The sequence below is a fragment of the Cupressus sempervirens genome, chromosome 6, assembly GCF_028749045.1.
Source record: "Cupressus sempervirens isolate cs-2001-9-10 chromosome 6, ASM2874904v1, whole genome shotgun sequence".
In the NCBI taxonomy this organism is placed as follows: Eukaryota; Viridiplantae; Streptophyta; class Pinopsida; order Cupressales; family Cupressaceae; genus Cupressus; species Cupressus sempervirens.
The window spans coordinates 709,814,868-709,829,293 of NC_143123.1; the positions used below are offsets into that span (position 1 = coordinate 709,814,868).

Consider the following 14,426-nt stretch of genomic DNA (forward strand, 5'->3'; position numbering starts at 1 on the left):
AATTCCTTTTTCAATGTATTGAACTAATGTGGTAAAAAATGAATCCATGAAATAGAAATATAAGAGATTAAAGAGATCAAATTTCTACAATACATTACATTACATTGATTTGTTTTTGGATTCGATTGTGCAAAGATTTTTACATCTCTTACTCTCTGTGATTCTAATGATGAAATCACATAGTGTGATTTGAAACATTGATGTTATTCAAAACTTTGATGGTAAAAAGCTTTACACAATCAAATCCAAAAAAAATCAATGCAGTATAAGAAATGCTACAATGCAAATATTTGGGATCAAAGACACCAGTACTTTTGAAATGGTTAAGCTAAAAAATGTTTTTGATTAGCCACTAAATGGTAAATGGGTTGGTCATAATGGGACTGGTAGGTTTATTAGATTCCTTCAGCAAATGGAAGGCCCTACTTTTGAGTTCTAGTTGGTTCATACAAGTTGTATCTTGACATGTGGTATTAGAGCTAATATAGGAGTCCCATGGATGTCAGTTTCCTTAAAAATACTTGTCCTATGAATTTTCTAGGGTTCTTTACTTTATAAGTTGAGAATAAAATTGTATCATTTTTTTACAAGTTGCTAAAATTTTTCCTAAGTTGGTGGGACTATTTCCTGCACCATACCAATTTTACTTGGTCACTTTTAGAGATCTAAAAAACTGGGGCTCTTATTTTGATGGAAAATATTCTAATTAAAGTTATGTAGCCACTCCCTCCCCCAAAAAATATAAAATATAAAATTTTCACAAGACCTCTTGGACCTAAAAAATAGACTTGGTGTCCCCTTCATGGGACCACTACCTAAGCACCTATAATGTGGGTCAATGGTAGTCATTGGAAATAATCAATCTTGGACCTAACAATGGGTTGTCAAAGTGATCTAGTAGCTAAAAATAAGACTTGTAGCCCCCTCATGGGACCACTACCTAAGCACCTATAATGTGGGTCAAGGGTGGGCATTGGAAATAAACTAACAATGGATTGTCAAAGTGGTCTAGTAGCTCAGCCTATAGAGCATTTCAATAGCAAATGAAAGGTCTTAGGTGAGTCCTAGTGTACAAGAGTTGTAGCTCAACAAAAAAATTGAAATTGAAGAATGAAATTAATAGAAATGATATAAAGGGAGCTATCAATAAACATTGTAACATGACAAACATAATTTTCCATTGTGCATCATCTATTTTTTGTACCGCAATATTTACTCTTCCTATGTCGGTTAAAGTAAACCATAAATTTTTCCAAGTGAAGGAGTATTTACTAGCATTTGCATCTTTGAAAGGTGCAAGCTATATCACATGCATTTATTGAAGGAAGTGACCAACATAGGGCTTTATCAGTAATGAAATGCTAGGGCTATTATTATTTTGTACTATAAAGATTATGAAAAATAGATAAAAGCTATTAGAGTGCTAAATATTCATCTTATCAAATATTTAAAATAATACTAAGGTAAAGATATTGACAAATAAATAATTCCTTGAAGGAAGCGACCAACATAGGGCTTTCTTATTCATGGAATGCCAAGGCTATTATGATTTTATATTATAAAAATTATGACAAATAGATAAAAAGTATTGGAGTGCTAAGTATTCATCTTATCAAATATTTAAAATAATACTAAGGTAAAGATATTGACAAACAAATAAGTAGTAATTCAATTTAATAGATCTAATTAAAGAATATTTTAAACTAAATAGACAAGCTTAAATATGTACACAATTAAGAAACTAGAGAATATTGAATGTAAAGAAAAATAGTTGAATGTATGAAATTATAAAATGCTTATTTGTAAAAAAATTTATAGAAATATATATTTGAAAATTAGAATCTATGGTAGTAAAGAAATAAATTAGCAAATTATTGTATATTAATAACTAATGCAAATAAAAACTAATGATAAATTAGAACATGTGGAATTTAAAAATAGTGTAAATTGAACACTTCAAAAATAGTTGAATGCATGAAATTATAAAATATTTTTAGGTAAAAGAATTTAAACCATTAGAAATTTCTAAAAAGCTACATCAAGAAGAATGCACATGGTCTATGTGACTTATAATACGGATTTATTATAGTTTAGTATTTGTAGAAATATCTGTTTGAAAATTAGAACATATTTGATATATAAGAAATAAATTAACAAAATATTGTATATTAATAACCGATGTTTTGAAAATATTCAAGTAGAAACAAATTATTACAATTAAAAATTAATTTTTCAAAAGATTTTATACATATATATATATATATATATATATATCTATATATATATATATATATATATATATATATATATATATATATATATATATATATATATATATATATATATATATATATATATAATTGAACATTTAATTTTTAATATTTTTTAATAGAAATATGTTTTTAATAACTTATAATACAAATATTTTTTAAATAATTAATTGTAGGAATGATAAGATTTTTTATTTTTTACATTTTCAAATTTTGTGATTTATACTATTTAGTATCATGTATCAACTACCTTTTAAAATGTTTCAATTTGGCTGAATCTAAGGAGATCAAATTGAAAATTTGTACAACAATTGATTGTAGGACTATAACTCCTGTTTCCAACACCTTTGGTCATGAAAAGCTATCGACATCATTCTATCAGTGCATGATAAGGTTTACTTTGTTGAAGTCTCATGATTCCAAGAAACTAAGGGTGAATCCTATGTGAACTCTAGTGTTGGATGTCACGGGTCAAACCTATCTAATCTAATTGTGATAATTAGTTGATTTGATATATTTTTTCTCTAGAATCTTTAATACCTAACACTTGATACAAGAAGTTTCCTAAGAATACTCAAGACTAATTATAACATTATTGTTCCATTGAAGAAATGTGTTCATCACAATGTTGACAAGTTAATAATACCGTATCACATGACAAAATAATAATTATTTGAATAGCAAGCATAGAAGTCTATAATTCAAGAAGATGTAGAGACCAATAAGTATAATGTAGAAGAGATGCTTGATTTTCATAAACTTTCTATCTTCAAAAAGGTTTAAAGCTTATTTGTGTATCTTGGAATGTAGTCTTCTATAATACATCTATTAAAATTTTAGAAATCTAGACATAAAATTATCCAACCAATTGATTTATGCAAGGTGCCAAGGCAAGGGGCTTGCAATACCACACTTGTTATTTCTATTGAAACTTATATAAGAATTTTTGGTTGTTCATTTAACATGAAGTTTTCATATGAAAGGGCGAGCATGTCCTAGTTGATAAAGATAACACTTGTAGATTTTTTAAAAATATCTTTAAAGGTTTTTAAAGGAGGTAGCAAGAACGTGATAGTCATAGAAGTTGTACTTTTCTACTGCCATGTACTCAACTTTCTAGGTTTCTAATTAATTTCCTACTTTCATCCCATACTTATTCTTCTATCAGTTGATATTTTGCTAAATAAAAATTAATTAATTATTAGATTATACAATTTGCAAGCTATTGATTCCTCACTATATCATACAAAAACCTAATTTTTAGAGATCATCTTTGTATATAACATAGACTCATTATTACCCCTATTGAAACATTATCTAACAAATTAAAACCAATTCATTTGTTAGTCTATTGAGTCTTCTACTTGTATGACTATTTATAGTCATATTTGTATATTCACTTGTTGATTTAAAAATATATGATCATTTACAATTGTCGATGTAATATAATTTTATTATTAAACAACAACTTTAGCATCGAGACACGGGGAGAAGTTTCCAAGCAAGGGGGCACATGGGCCTCTATTAGATGGTGGGGGAGCAACAATGGGGGATGGCAGCGGGAAGTGTCTACCCAACCAATAGGATGGGTATTAACTTATTATTTAATATTTAATTAAAATTATAAATTCACTATTTTGTAAATTTCAAAGAATTAATAAATTCTAATATTCAATCATTATGTCTATTGCATAGCCAATTTGATGGGATGGAGAGGGGATGGGAGGGAGTTGTACATACTATACACGTGGTACTTAACATGCTAATTATGAAAAGATGTATAACAATATAAGACTTAGAGACATAAAATTAAATAATATTAATTTCCAAAAATTCAAATGCCTAAACATTGTGCATTGTAACTGAAAATTGAACATTAAAGTAGAACATTGAATATTGTAATATTAATATTAGAATATTAAATACTTGAATGAATACATAATAATAGTCATGGATATCAAAATTTAAAAACATTAGTATCTCATCAATCATTATAAAGATGATTACTGTAATGTCCCCATTTTAGCAGTTGACCAAGTGTGTGTGCGTTAGCCTTGTTCTACATGGTGTTGAGGGCTAACGAAGGGTTTAATGGGATCCTGGAGTGTTTTGGCCTAGTCATTTCCAGTTTGAGCCAAAATGAAGTTGATTTACTCAGTTTAAGGCATACTTACTATTTTTAGTAAGTCGGCAAGACACAGTGCAGGTCAATTTTGGTGATTGGATTCGATACTCCTCGGTAAGAGCTTTCCGATGAGCTATCACTCGCATTATTCGAAGTCCGATTGCTAATACATTTTAATTCCTGAAGTTTTATTAAAGTAATGTCTAATTTAATTTTAAAATATTAAAGTGTTACTTTAATATTTATTTTATGGTGATGTGTACCCAAGGGAGACATAAGGGGTATTTTAATATATGTTTTATATATTACACATCTTTTATCCCACATTGCCCATATGAGTTGAGCGGACCCATTGGGAATAGAATAAAAGGAAGCATTTGTGGCTTCATTAGACAGGTTGAATATGAGAAGAAATTGGTGTGTGAGTTGTAGCTCTGTTCTTGGCATTTGAGGATGTTTATCCTCTCTTGTAACATTCTAGACATCATTCTCTTGGGGTTTGGCATTTAGAATTCTTTGTTATCGGCCTCATTATCAGGCAGTTTAGTTGCATTTTCGGCTACAAGCAGATTTGGTATTTTGCTCATATCTTCTTCACTACTTGTCTGACGCTTATGCCACTTTGAGAGAATGCTATTACGAAGGTAGTGGACTGATTGAAGGACAAAGTACTGTAGCAGCAAGTTCGAAAGCATGCGCTGGAGTATTATGTCAATCATGCTGAAGTAATTAGTGAGTTGATAAATCTACCATGTATTTGGTTTTATGAATTCTGAAAATAACATTTTATTGGCAGCAGTTCATTTCCACTTTGCATATTATTGTAGTTTCTTTCTTGTTTATGTTGTATGATACCAATTCCATGCACAAAACACAACAAACAAATAAACGTTTGATTTCTGGATTTATAAGAGGTTTAAAACATTAAATGGAGAAATAAGAGGTTGAATGCAAACTGTTTGACATAATTCCTTTCAGCAATTTGGTTTAGTTTTTGGGACATTCAGGGGCCCATTACAATTACATTGAATAACATAATATCAATATTCATTATTCAATTTTTAAAACAACTTTTTTCTTTCCTTAATGGAAGGGGGACTTCCGACCATCCCTCAAGGGACCGAGAGATGTGTCTCAGCTATCCTCTCAAGAAATCTCAGGATGTCTCCCTATCCCTTCCAAACAGTGGTGATCGGTGGTGCCACTAGAGATAGGTGTCGTCTACAGTACAACTTATAAGCACCTTTATTCAATGAAAATATTAAAAAAATTCACTATTTAACACTGACTATGAGTACATATAAGTAGTCCCATAGCCACTGGCCTGAAGACACCCCGTCACACCCCGTCACCTTGATTCTAACTAATATTAGTAAGACCTTCTAGTACTATATAATGAAAGTATTAATATCCAGATAACTACCGAGATTTCTCCTAAACAAAGTGATCATTAGCTAGGGCTTGGAGAGACCTCTCATATTGTTCCACGTCACCTTCTGCTTTGCCTTCCAGTATCCTTACAACTTGAGCCATGCCCGGCCGTTTGTTCTCGTCCATTTGAATGCACAGAAAGCTTACCAAAGCTGCTCTTCTCACTTCTTCAACATCTGCCTTGTCAGCAATCTTCTGATCCACAATACCCACTGTGTTTCCCTTCTCAATCTCAGCTGCTGCCCATGTCAGAAAGTAGTGTTGTGATTCATCCACACTCAAGTCGCTATATCGTCGGCCTGAGATTATTTCAAGTAGAGTCACGCCGAAGCTGTATACGTCTGCCTTCAATGTTATTGGCAGACCACTCGGCCACTCGGGAACCAAATATCCTCTCGTTCCTCTTGTTCTCGTCAACACTCTGCTGAAATATCTGCCAACAAGCTCTGCCAGCCCAAAATCGGCAACTTTTGGAGAAAAATCTGCATCTAGAAGAATGTTTTCTGGCTTTATATCGCAATGAATGATATGATCTCTGCATTCTTCATGGAGATAAAGCAGCCCTCTTGCAGTGCCCAAAATGATTCCAAATCTGGTGCTCCAGTCCAACACCTTGTCTTCTTCTTTGAATTTGCCGGACAAGAAAGAGTTGAGAGACCCATTTTGCATTTACTCATAAACAAGCATTCTATGAGATCCCTCTACGCAGAATCCCCTGAGTCTCACCAGATTCACATGATGTATGCTTCCAATGGTGCTTATTTCTGCACGGAATTGCTTGTCTCCCTGTGCATGAGAACCCTCTAATTTTTTGACAGCCACAAGTGTATTGTCTGGCAGAGTTCCTTTAAAAACAGAGCCAAACGCTCCCTTTCCCAACTGATGGGCGAACTAGTTGGTCGCAGTTTTGAGCTCTGTGTAGGTGAACGTTCTGAGCGATGTTGATGCGTCGTGCCTCACAAATTTCTCTACAAGTCTTGTGCGCCTGCGGTGAATAAACGATGCAGCAATGAAAAGATTACTCGCAATAGCAACGCCCAAAGGAATAGCAACGTAGGGTGCAAATACTCTGTTTCTGCCAAAAGTGTTGGCTGACAACTGTTTGACATCAGAAGCAGCCAATCGAATGAAGAATGGCTGGCCTTGAGAAAAACTAGACTTAGACTGAATGCCTAACAGGTCGCCAAACCACAGCTTACAAACATCAGAATTAGAACCAGTGAAAGAAAAGGCCGTGCAGGAGCAATTGTTCAGACCAGCAGTTTTACACCCTTGTAGAGTCGATTCGTGGGTATATTCAACAGCTTCTGTTTCGGACAATGACTTATCAGTGACTTGGAGAAAACCCTCTGTTTTGGAACTTTCACTCTTAATTGAGGAGCAGTTTAGTGGACTGCTTCGAACACAACCGCTTGACCACCACTCCTGAGAACTCCATGTTGTAGAGTTTCCTGGCTTGAAAGCATCCATACATCTGCATGACTGAGTGTTGGCTTGGTTAAAGTAGACTCCATGAGCTCCGCACACACCGTACACGTCATAATCTGAACTGGGTGAATTGTAAACCAGGGTCCAAGCATTATTAACCAAGAAGTAAAATGTTAGCTGGCTGTTCCAGCTAATAACTTCCCTCCCCATAATCGTCAACCGAGCTTTGGGCGTAAGATCATATGCGTAGTACATTTTTGTGGGAGAAATCTCGACGAATTTCTGCAGAAATGAGATATCAGATATTGCTTGTGGCATGGTCGCAAAATATCTACCAGTCCATTCTCCCGCGGTGTAATATGAAAAACTGTTTTTATACAGCAGTATAAGGTCTGTCTTTCCTGGAGATGGAATCAATTGGACAGAGAAAGGCCCAGGCGCTGGGTCAACGGAACTCTTCCACGAGTATAGCTTCTGTTAGACTTATTACATTAATTAGGTTAGGAATGTTGGACTTATTACATTAATTAGGTTAGCGAGAATATTGTTGAATTAATATAATAAGAGGTTGTGGAAATTATTCCGGTAAGTAGTTTGCTGTAAGGGAAGTAGTTGCTGTAAGGGAAAATAAAACTATATAAAGATGCCCAGACATCAATGTAATGATTTATTATTATTCAATATTATTCATATCAATATTCATATCATTCCAATAATTCAGTATGATTTCAATATCATTGTTAGTTTCAATTCTATGTGTATTCGAATGATCTGAATTAATAATTTCAGCATTTTATTTTTGCTCTTTCATTTTATTTTCTCAGTTTTACATTCTTTGGGCCTATTATAGTGGTATCAGAGCAGGTTAATCAATGGGGAGAAGAGTGCTTTTAATAGAATTTGGATGACCAGACCCTATTTGTTGTGAATAAAATAGGAGGCTGGAGGCAATGGAGGTTGGAGGATTTTTATCATCTCAAGTTAGCTTCTCGCTTAGAAATGATTACTACATGAGAAGCCACTATTTGTGTCCCTATAAAGTTGGGGCTTGGCCAATTCCTCCCTAAAGATAAGAAGGGAATTGATAGATTTGTGTCCCTAAAGAAAAGAGGGGGCTTGGCTACATGATTGTCCTTCTATTGAGTAAGAGGGGCCAAGATTTCAACAATGGCATTTGAGAAACTCTGAAGAGATGTCGACTTTCAGAGGAAAGCTGTCCAAACATATTAGTGGTGATTGTTTCTACGACACTTGAGGAGACATTAGACACACTCAGAGGAGCTATGGACTTTCAGAGGAAAGGCGTCTCATGTGCAGAACCAAAGGAGGCATCAAGCACACTCCATGGAGATGTGAAATTGTGGAGGAACTATGTCTCGTTGTGTAAAAGAGGTAGAAACAATGTTTTTATGAGGCCAACTTCAAGATTTGCAATCTGAAGTTGGGATATGAGGGCAACTTCAAGATTAGGATTTGCAATCTGAAGTTGCAGACTACTTTCAAAGTTTGGTGAAGGTTTTTCAATTTTATTGGATTAATGTAATAAGGGGGGGAATGTTAGACTTATTACATTAATTAGGTTAGCGAGAATGATTGTTGATTTAATGTAATAAGGGGTAGTGGAAATTATTCCCGTAAGTAGTTGTTGTAAGGGAAAATAAAACTATATAAAGATGCCCAAACATCAATGTAATGATTTAGTATTATTCAATATTATTCATATCAATATTCATATCATTCCAATAATTCAGTATGATTTCAATATCATTGTTAGTTTCAATTCGATGTGTATCTGAATGATATGAATCAATAGTTTCAGCATTTTATTTTTTTTCTTTCATTTTATTTTTTCAGTTTCACATTCTTTGGGCCTATTACAACTTCATGCCCTTTCAAAGCTTCACGGTGGGCATGAAATGATTTGTGGGATTTTCGAAGCTCTCCCACACAATCTCTAAACTGTTTCGGACACCCAAAAGAACAAAGTTGCCAGTGTTGAGTATGGAAGCCATGGATGCCTTAGCTTGTTGAGTATCATTACTCGACCAAATGACTTCTCCTTGCAAATCTGACACACTGAGATAACCAGATGCAGAGAGCATAAAAATGTCGGGCATGTTTCTGATGGGAGTTTCTCTGTTAGCCACCCAAATGATGGTCTTCTTAGTGATCTAAGCATACCAAATTCCAACATACTAGTTGTTGGTAAGTACCATTTTTTAGAAATGATGGTATGGTTTCCTCTCAGAGAAGCCCCCAAAGAGATGATGTCTCCACCATCAACAACTGAATTGCAACTCATAAGGAAGGCAAGAGCAAAAATAAAATGTTTCAGATAGTTAAATGCTACATGATCCATTTTGTTTCGCCTATGATCACTTTCTTGTTTTTAGTACAGATGCTTAGCAATGGAAGAAACATATCTCATCTGGCCATGCATAGCTTTCGGTGATATTCATTAGATGATCGGATTCAGTTCACCAAACCAAACTACTTTATCTAACCTGCCCATATTAAACAGATTTCATAGACTCAAGAGTCTAAAAATGTCACATTGCTTTAAAGAATACCACTCGATAATAAAGTTTATTTCGACTTTTCTACATTCACCTCTACTTTTTCTGACTTGCTCAACTTTTCTACATTCACCACTGCTTTTTCTGACTTGCCCATATTTAAGTGTAAGTATACTTATAATAGGAAGGGATGTGTCACAGGTCTTTAATGTGAAAGCATTGTACATATTTGAGGCTTTACATAATATATATTAGCACTTGTACTTCCAAGGTCTAAAGGTCAAGTTGATTGTCTAATCAAAATCATTTTGCATAATTTTTCTATAGTTATAAACTTGCTCCAAAAAGTTTTTTTTAATCATCTTATTAGTCATTTGAATTCCTCCATAAAATATTGACAAAAAACACTATTTTTAATCATTTTATCAATCATGTGAATTCCTGCATAAAATATTTTTGATTTTGTTTCAATTCTAAATTTCTAAATTTTAATGGTAAGAAAATTGATGAGCTTTATTCATATCTTCTAATATCTTTTATTAAATTATCTTTTCCACAAAGGTTAAAATGTGATATTTAATATTTGGTGGTGACTTGTAATAGTTCTGATAAGAAAATTATTGATATTTATTCATATCTTCTAATATCTCTTATTAAATTATATTTTATGCAAAGTTAAAATATCATATTTAATAGGCCATGAAAATGTAATGTATGGAACTATATAAACATGCCAAATTATATGTTCACCACATAGCTTCTCATACGAGTATCCTAGTGCTCCTCATCTCACATCATTCAATCTTCTCCACCTTTGTACCCAACCATTTTCAACTCCTCTTGCTTACAATTTTAGAAGTTTTTTCAATAAATCTATTACATCCTTGTACTTTTTGTTCTAGCTCACCATTATGCCTTGTTGGTGCCAATTACATTAGGTTGAATGTTTCTAAAGCCTTATCTACAAATGTGTCTCATGCATATTGTTCAATTATCACATTCCATGAGATGACATTTTTGTTGTAACATTATATAAAATAATTCATGTGCCTTCTCCATTTTCTCCTTGCCATTTTCCTCCTACTTGTCATCTTCCTCTTCCTATTATTCTTCCTCCTTTTGGCATCCTTCTACTTCTTCTTCCTCCTATTCCTGTTCCTCCCTCCTCCTCCTCCTCCTCCTCCTTCATCTTCTTCCTAATCCTCCTCCTCTTCTTCTCCCTTCTCTTTATATTCCTTTTCCTCTTCCTTGTCTTCCTCATCCTCATCCTCATCTTTGCCGCCTCCTCCTCCTCTTCTTTTTCTTCCTATTCCTCTTTTTCTTCATCTTTGTCCTCCTCTTCTTCTTTCTCTTCATATTCCTCTCCCTCTTCCTCTTCTTCCTTATCCTTTCCTCCTCTTCTTCTTTAGATCTTCTTCTTCATCTTTGTCTATGTCCTCCTCCTCCTCTCCTTCCCCCTTTAATGAAATTCTTGTTAATCTACATTTATCCCCCAAAAGATCATTTAATTTATTTTTTAAATATATACATAGAGTGAATAATTAAATAAGTCATTAATTAAAAATTAACATTTTACATTTTAATTTTACTACTTAAAATTTTAGCCTTTGATTTTTAACTTTAATATTTAATATTAGAATAATAGTTTTCATTTTTGAAATTAAAAAATAATTAATCTAAAAGTATGGAAAAGATAATATTCTAGTAATTTTTAAATATTGTCATGAGGATGTTTTAATAGTCATTTATAATTGTCATTGTAGACATTAATGAGTTATTTAAGATATTATATATTTTTTCACATCTAAATCTTATAAATTATCTATAGCTTTATTAAAAACAAAAATTTTGCATTAGTATGAATTGATGTTATTTAGTTATAATATAACTAAAAACAAAAAAATATAAACTATAATTTATTCTAATTTCTAATTGAAATATGAACTATAATTTCTTCTCATTTCTAATTTTTGTAGGTTCCTCTAAATGATAAATTTAAATTAATTAATTATGCTCTTAAAGAAAAATAACAATGATTATAAAAATAAATTATTTAATTAGCATATTAATAAATCTTCAAAGTATTTTTTTTTTTTTTTAACAATTTCCAATCTTTAACAATTGTAATTTCTATATACCTGGACTAAGTTATAGATTTTACATGTCAATTGTTTTTAAAATAGTATAAGTCATATAAAAATTTGAAAAATAATTTAAAATCTCATTCTTAAAAACGACATATTTATTTTAAACAACCACACTTGAAACAACCTATGAAAAGCTAGGAGCCACAAATTATAAATAAACTTATTTAGAAACCATCTTCACACTAGAAGCCCCTTTAATTTGAACTTAGATGACCACAATAATAACTCAATACCTTAACAAATTAATCACAACCCTGCGATCTGAACTTGTTTTAAACAGTGAAGAATAGAACTTGTTTGGAGTAATGTGTCCATGTTTTATGCATGTATTTGCACTGCCAGCCATCGTCTCCAAACCCCTCCTCCAGCTCACATTCCTAAACTCCACAAAGCAATACAAAAAGTTCAAATTCTGGTTCACGGATTTAATATTTTAGTGATCTTTTGGTATCTATACAAACTATATAGTTGGTGATGAATCCATAAAAGATTACTCCTTGAGCTCTTTCTATGTATTGAACCAACATGTACATTGATTATCAGAAAATTAGAGAAAGTAATATACTGTGGAACTGTTGTTATATTTGACCTGGAGAGAATTTCGCAGAAATTTTCAACCTCCTTAAATGTTACATGTTAGAGAATCTGTCACATTTTGCTTGAAAGCACGTCCTAGGATTAATAGATTTAAATCGCGTTCTGAAACTGAATAGAAGTTAGCCTACTTGCTACAGGATCCACGGTCGAACAAGAGGTAGCATGAGTGAGCATAGTTTTACGAGGCACTTTGAAACTGGATAGAACTCTCAACAGAAATCATCGTTGTGAGGTGAACCGCCATCATTTTAATTAAGACTATATGAAATCTGCAATGGCGGTGACAATCACCGGCAAGCACATCGATCTCAGGCGTTCTACAAAATTGCTTTGTGGCGTGTTTGACGTACAATCTGATGAGAACAAAACCCCGCCAGCAGCTCTGTGTCAAGAGGTTGTAACGATAGGGTACTTCTTGTGCGGAAGGAAATCCTCTCTCATAAAAATTTATATTGTATAACCGGAAAATATTTTCTGTATAATCTTTTGTGGACATAAGACAATTTCCCAACATCTGACAAGTTTCCGTCAGTGGGTGAAAAGTCTATCGGCTTAAAAATGAAGTGTATTAAAGTTTTATCTTGTACAAATTTATGATGTGTAGTAAGTGCAACACATAGTGCAAAAGATACGCTTAGTTGATTTAGCAAAAAAAAATTGATCTTCGAAAGTTGTATAATTTAAAAGTTCTCAACTTTGAAAGTTGTGCAATTTGAATTTTTTTATTTTACATTGCATTTGTGTAATGAAGATGTCAAATACTTTGCTATGTTGAGTGAAACCAATTAACCATGTCCAAAAATTTCTTCTGAACAGTTAAATATAAGTGAAAGCTATGGAAATCTAATATAGTGTGGGAATAGCATAGGTATTTTAGTTATGAGCCAATGTGATATCCCTCTCTCATGTATCATGAAGAAAAAGTCATTAATAAACTTATAGAAGTGGCATAGAACAAGGAGAGAACTTTGTATGTTTTAAGAACATATAATCTCATAAGCAAAACCACAAGTTATCTACATTCAATCAATACACCAATATTAGTATAGTTAACATCCAACTAGGTAAAATATTGTATAACTCAATAATATTACAATCTAATAACCACACTTCATCAAATTAGGTAGTATACACTCTTCTTTATGCCCAAATGTGAAAATGTCTCCTTGTAATACCATATTTAGAATTTGAAAACATGAATTTTAGGCCTTGGACTCCATTGAGATGGTCATTTCTTTTGATGAACAAGGGCAAGTCTTCACCCCTCGACCTCCTCCCAAGGGGGGAACTATAGTGCACATACTAATTGTAGATTTTCTATTGGGGCTACTCCCCCTTCCAAGCTTTAAAAACAAAAATTAGCAATAAAATAGATTATTTTTTAAAATTTGAAATATTTTCTTATATTTTTCAATCGTCATTGCTAAAGGAAAATATGCAACAGATAGAAGAAAATAGTTTTAGAAGTTTATATATAATTCTTAACATCATCAAGCATGCATCACTAAAGCTAATGATACAAACAAAAATGGGCCGGTTCAAAGCACTATTAAAATCTCTATGAGAAAAGCTATGCTTAGAAAACAACGCCAACTTAAAATAATAAAACTAAACACAAAAATGCCAGCAACTTGCAATAATATAGGAAACATACTAACTTTTTGGAGCATCTTTGCCTTCATTTGATGTTGTCTTATCTACCACGCACTAGCATCCTTCTTTATAAACTTTTTTTATGTTAATTGTAGATTTTCACTTGGAAATAATTAAAGAGGATCAAGTCCACATGCTTTGCTTGTGACGTATTTAAATTATAGTCAGTCACATCTACTTACAATTCTTTTTTATCAACAAATTAAAAATAGTAAAACTAGAAATAATTACAAAATAATAGAAGAAATAGTAAAATTGA

At 32.5% G+C, this 14,426-nt stretch overlaps 1 protein-coding gene and 1 pseudogene across 1 annotated transcript; both read right to left on the minus strand.

The window, feature by feature from the left end:
- LOC149554253 (G-type lectin S-receptor-like serine/threonine-protein kinase At2g19130 pseudogene) overlaps positions 1-6,495 on the minus strand; it is a 30,670-nt pseudogene extending 24,175 nt beyond the window's left edge.
- Positions 6,496-12,758, minus strand: LOC149554254 (G-type lectin S-receptor-like serine/threonine-protein kinase SD1-13). The gene is made up of 5 exons (XM_089790491.1): positions 12,697-12,758; positions 12,151-12,294; positions 9,159-9,390; positions 6,799-7,728; positions 6,496-6,717 (listed from the first exon to the last, which is right to left on the minus strand). The coding sequence occupies exons 1-5, from the start codon at positions 12,756-12,758 to the stop codon at positions 6,496-6,498; spliced, it is 1,590 nt and encodes a 529-aa protein (XP_089646617.1).
- Between the last annotated feature and the right edge of the window lie 1,668 nt (positions 12,759-14,426).

Bases quoted from the DNA above. Each gene is read 5' to 3' on its own strand.
- LOC149554254 (XM_089790491.1), bottom strand. From the start codon at position 12,758: ATGGCGGTTCACCTCACAACGATGATTTCTGTTGAGAGTTCTATCCAG. The intron at 12,295-12,696 runs GTAAAACTATGC...TGTGGAGTTTAG, and splicing joins ATCCAGTTTCAAAGTGCCTC to GAATGTGAGCTGGAGGAGGG. The intron at 7,729-9,158 runs GTGAAGCTTTGA...TAAGTCTAACAG, and splicing joins CAAATCATTTCATGCCCACC to AAGCTATACTCGTGGAAGAG.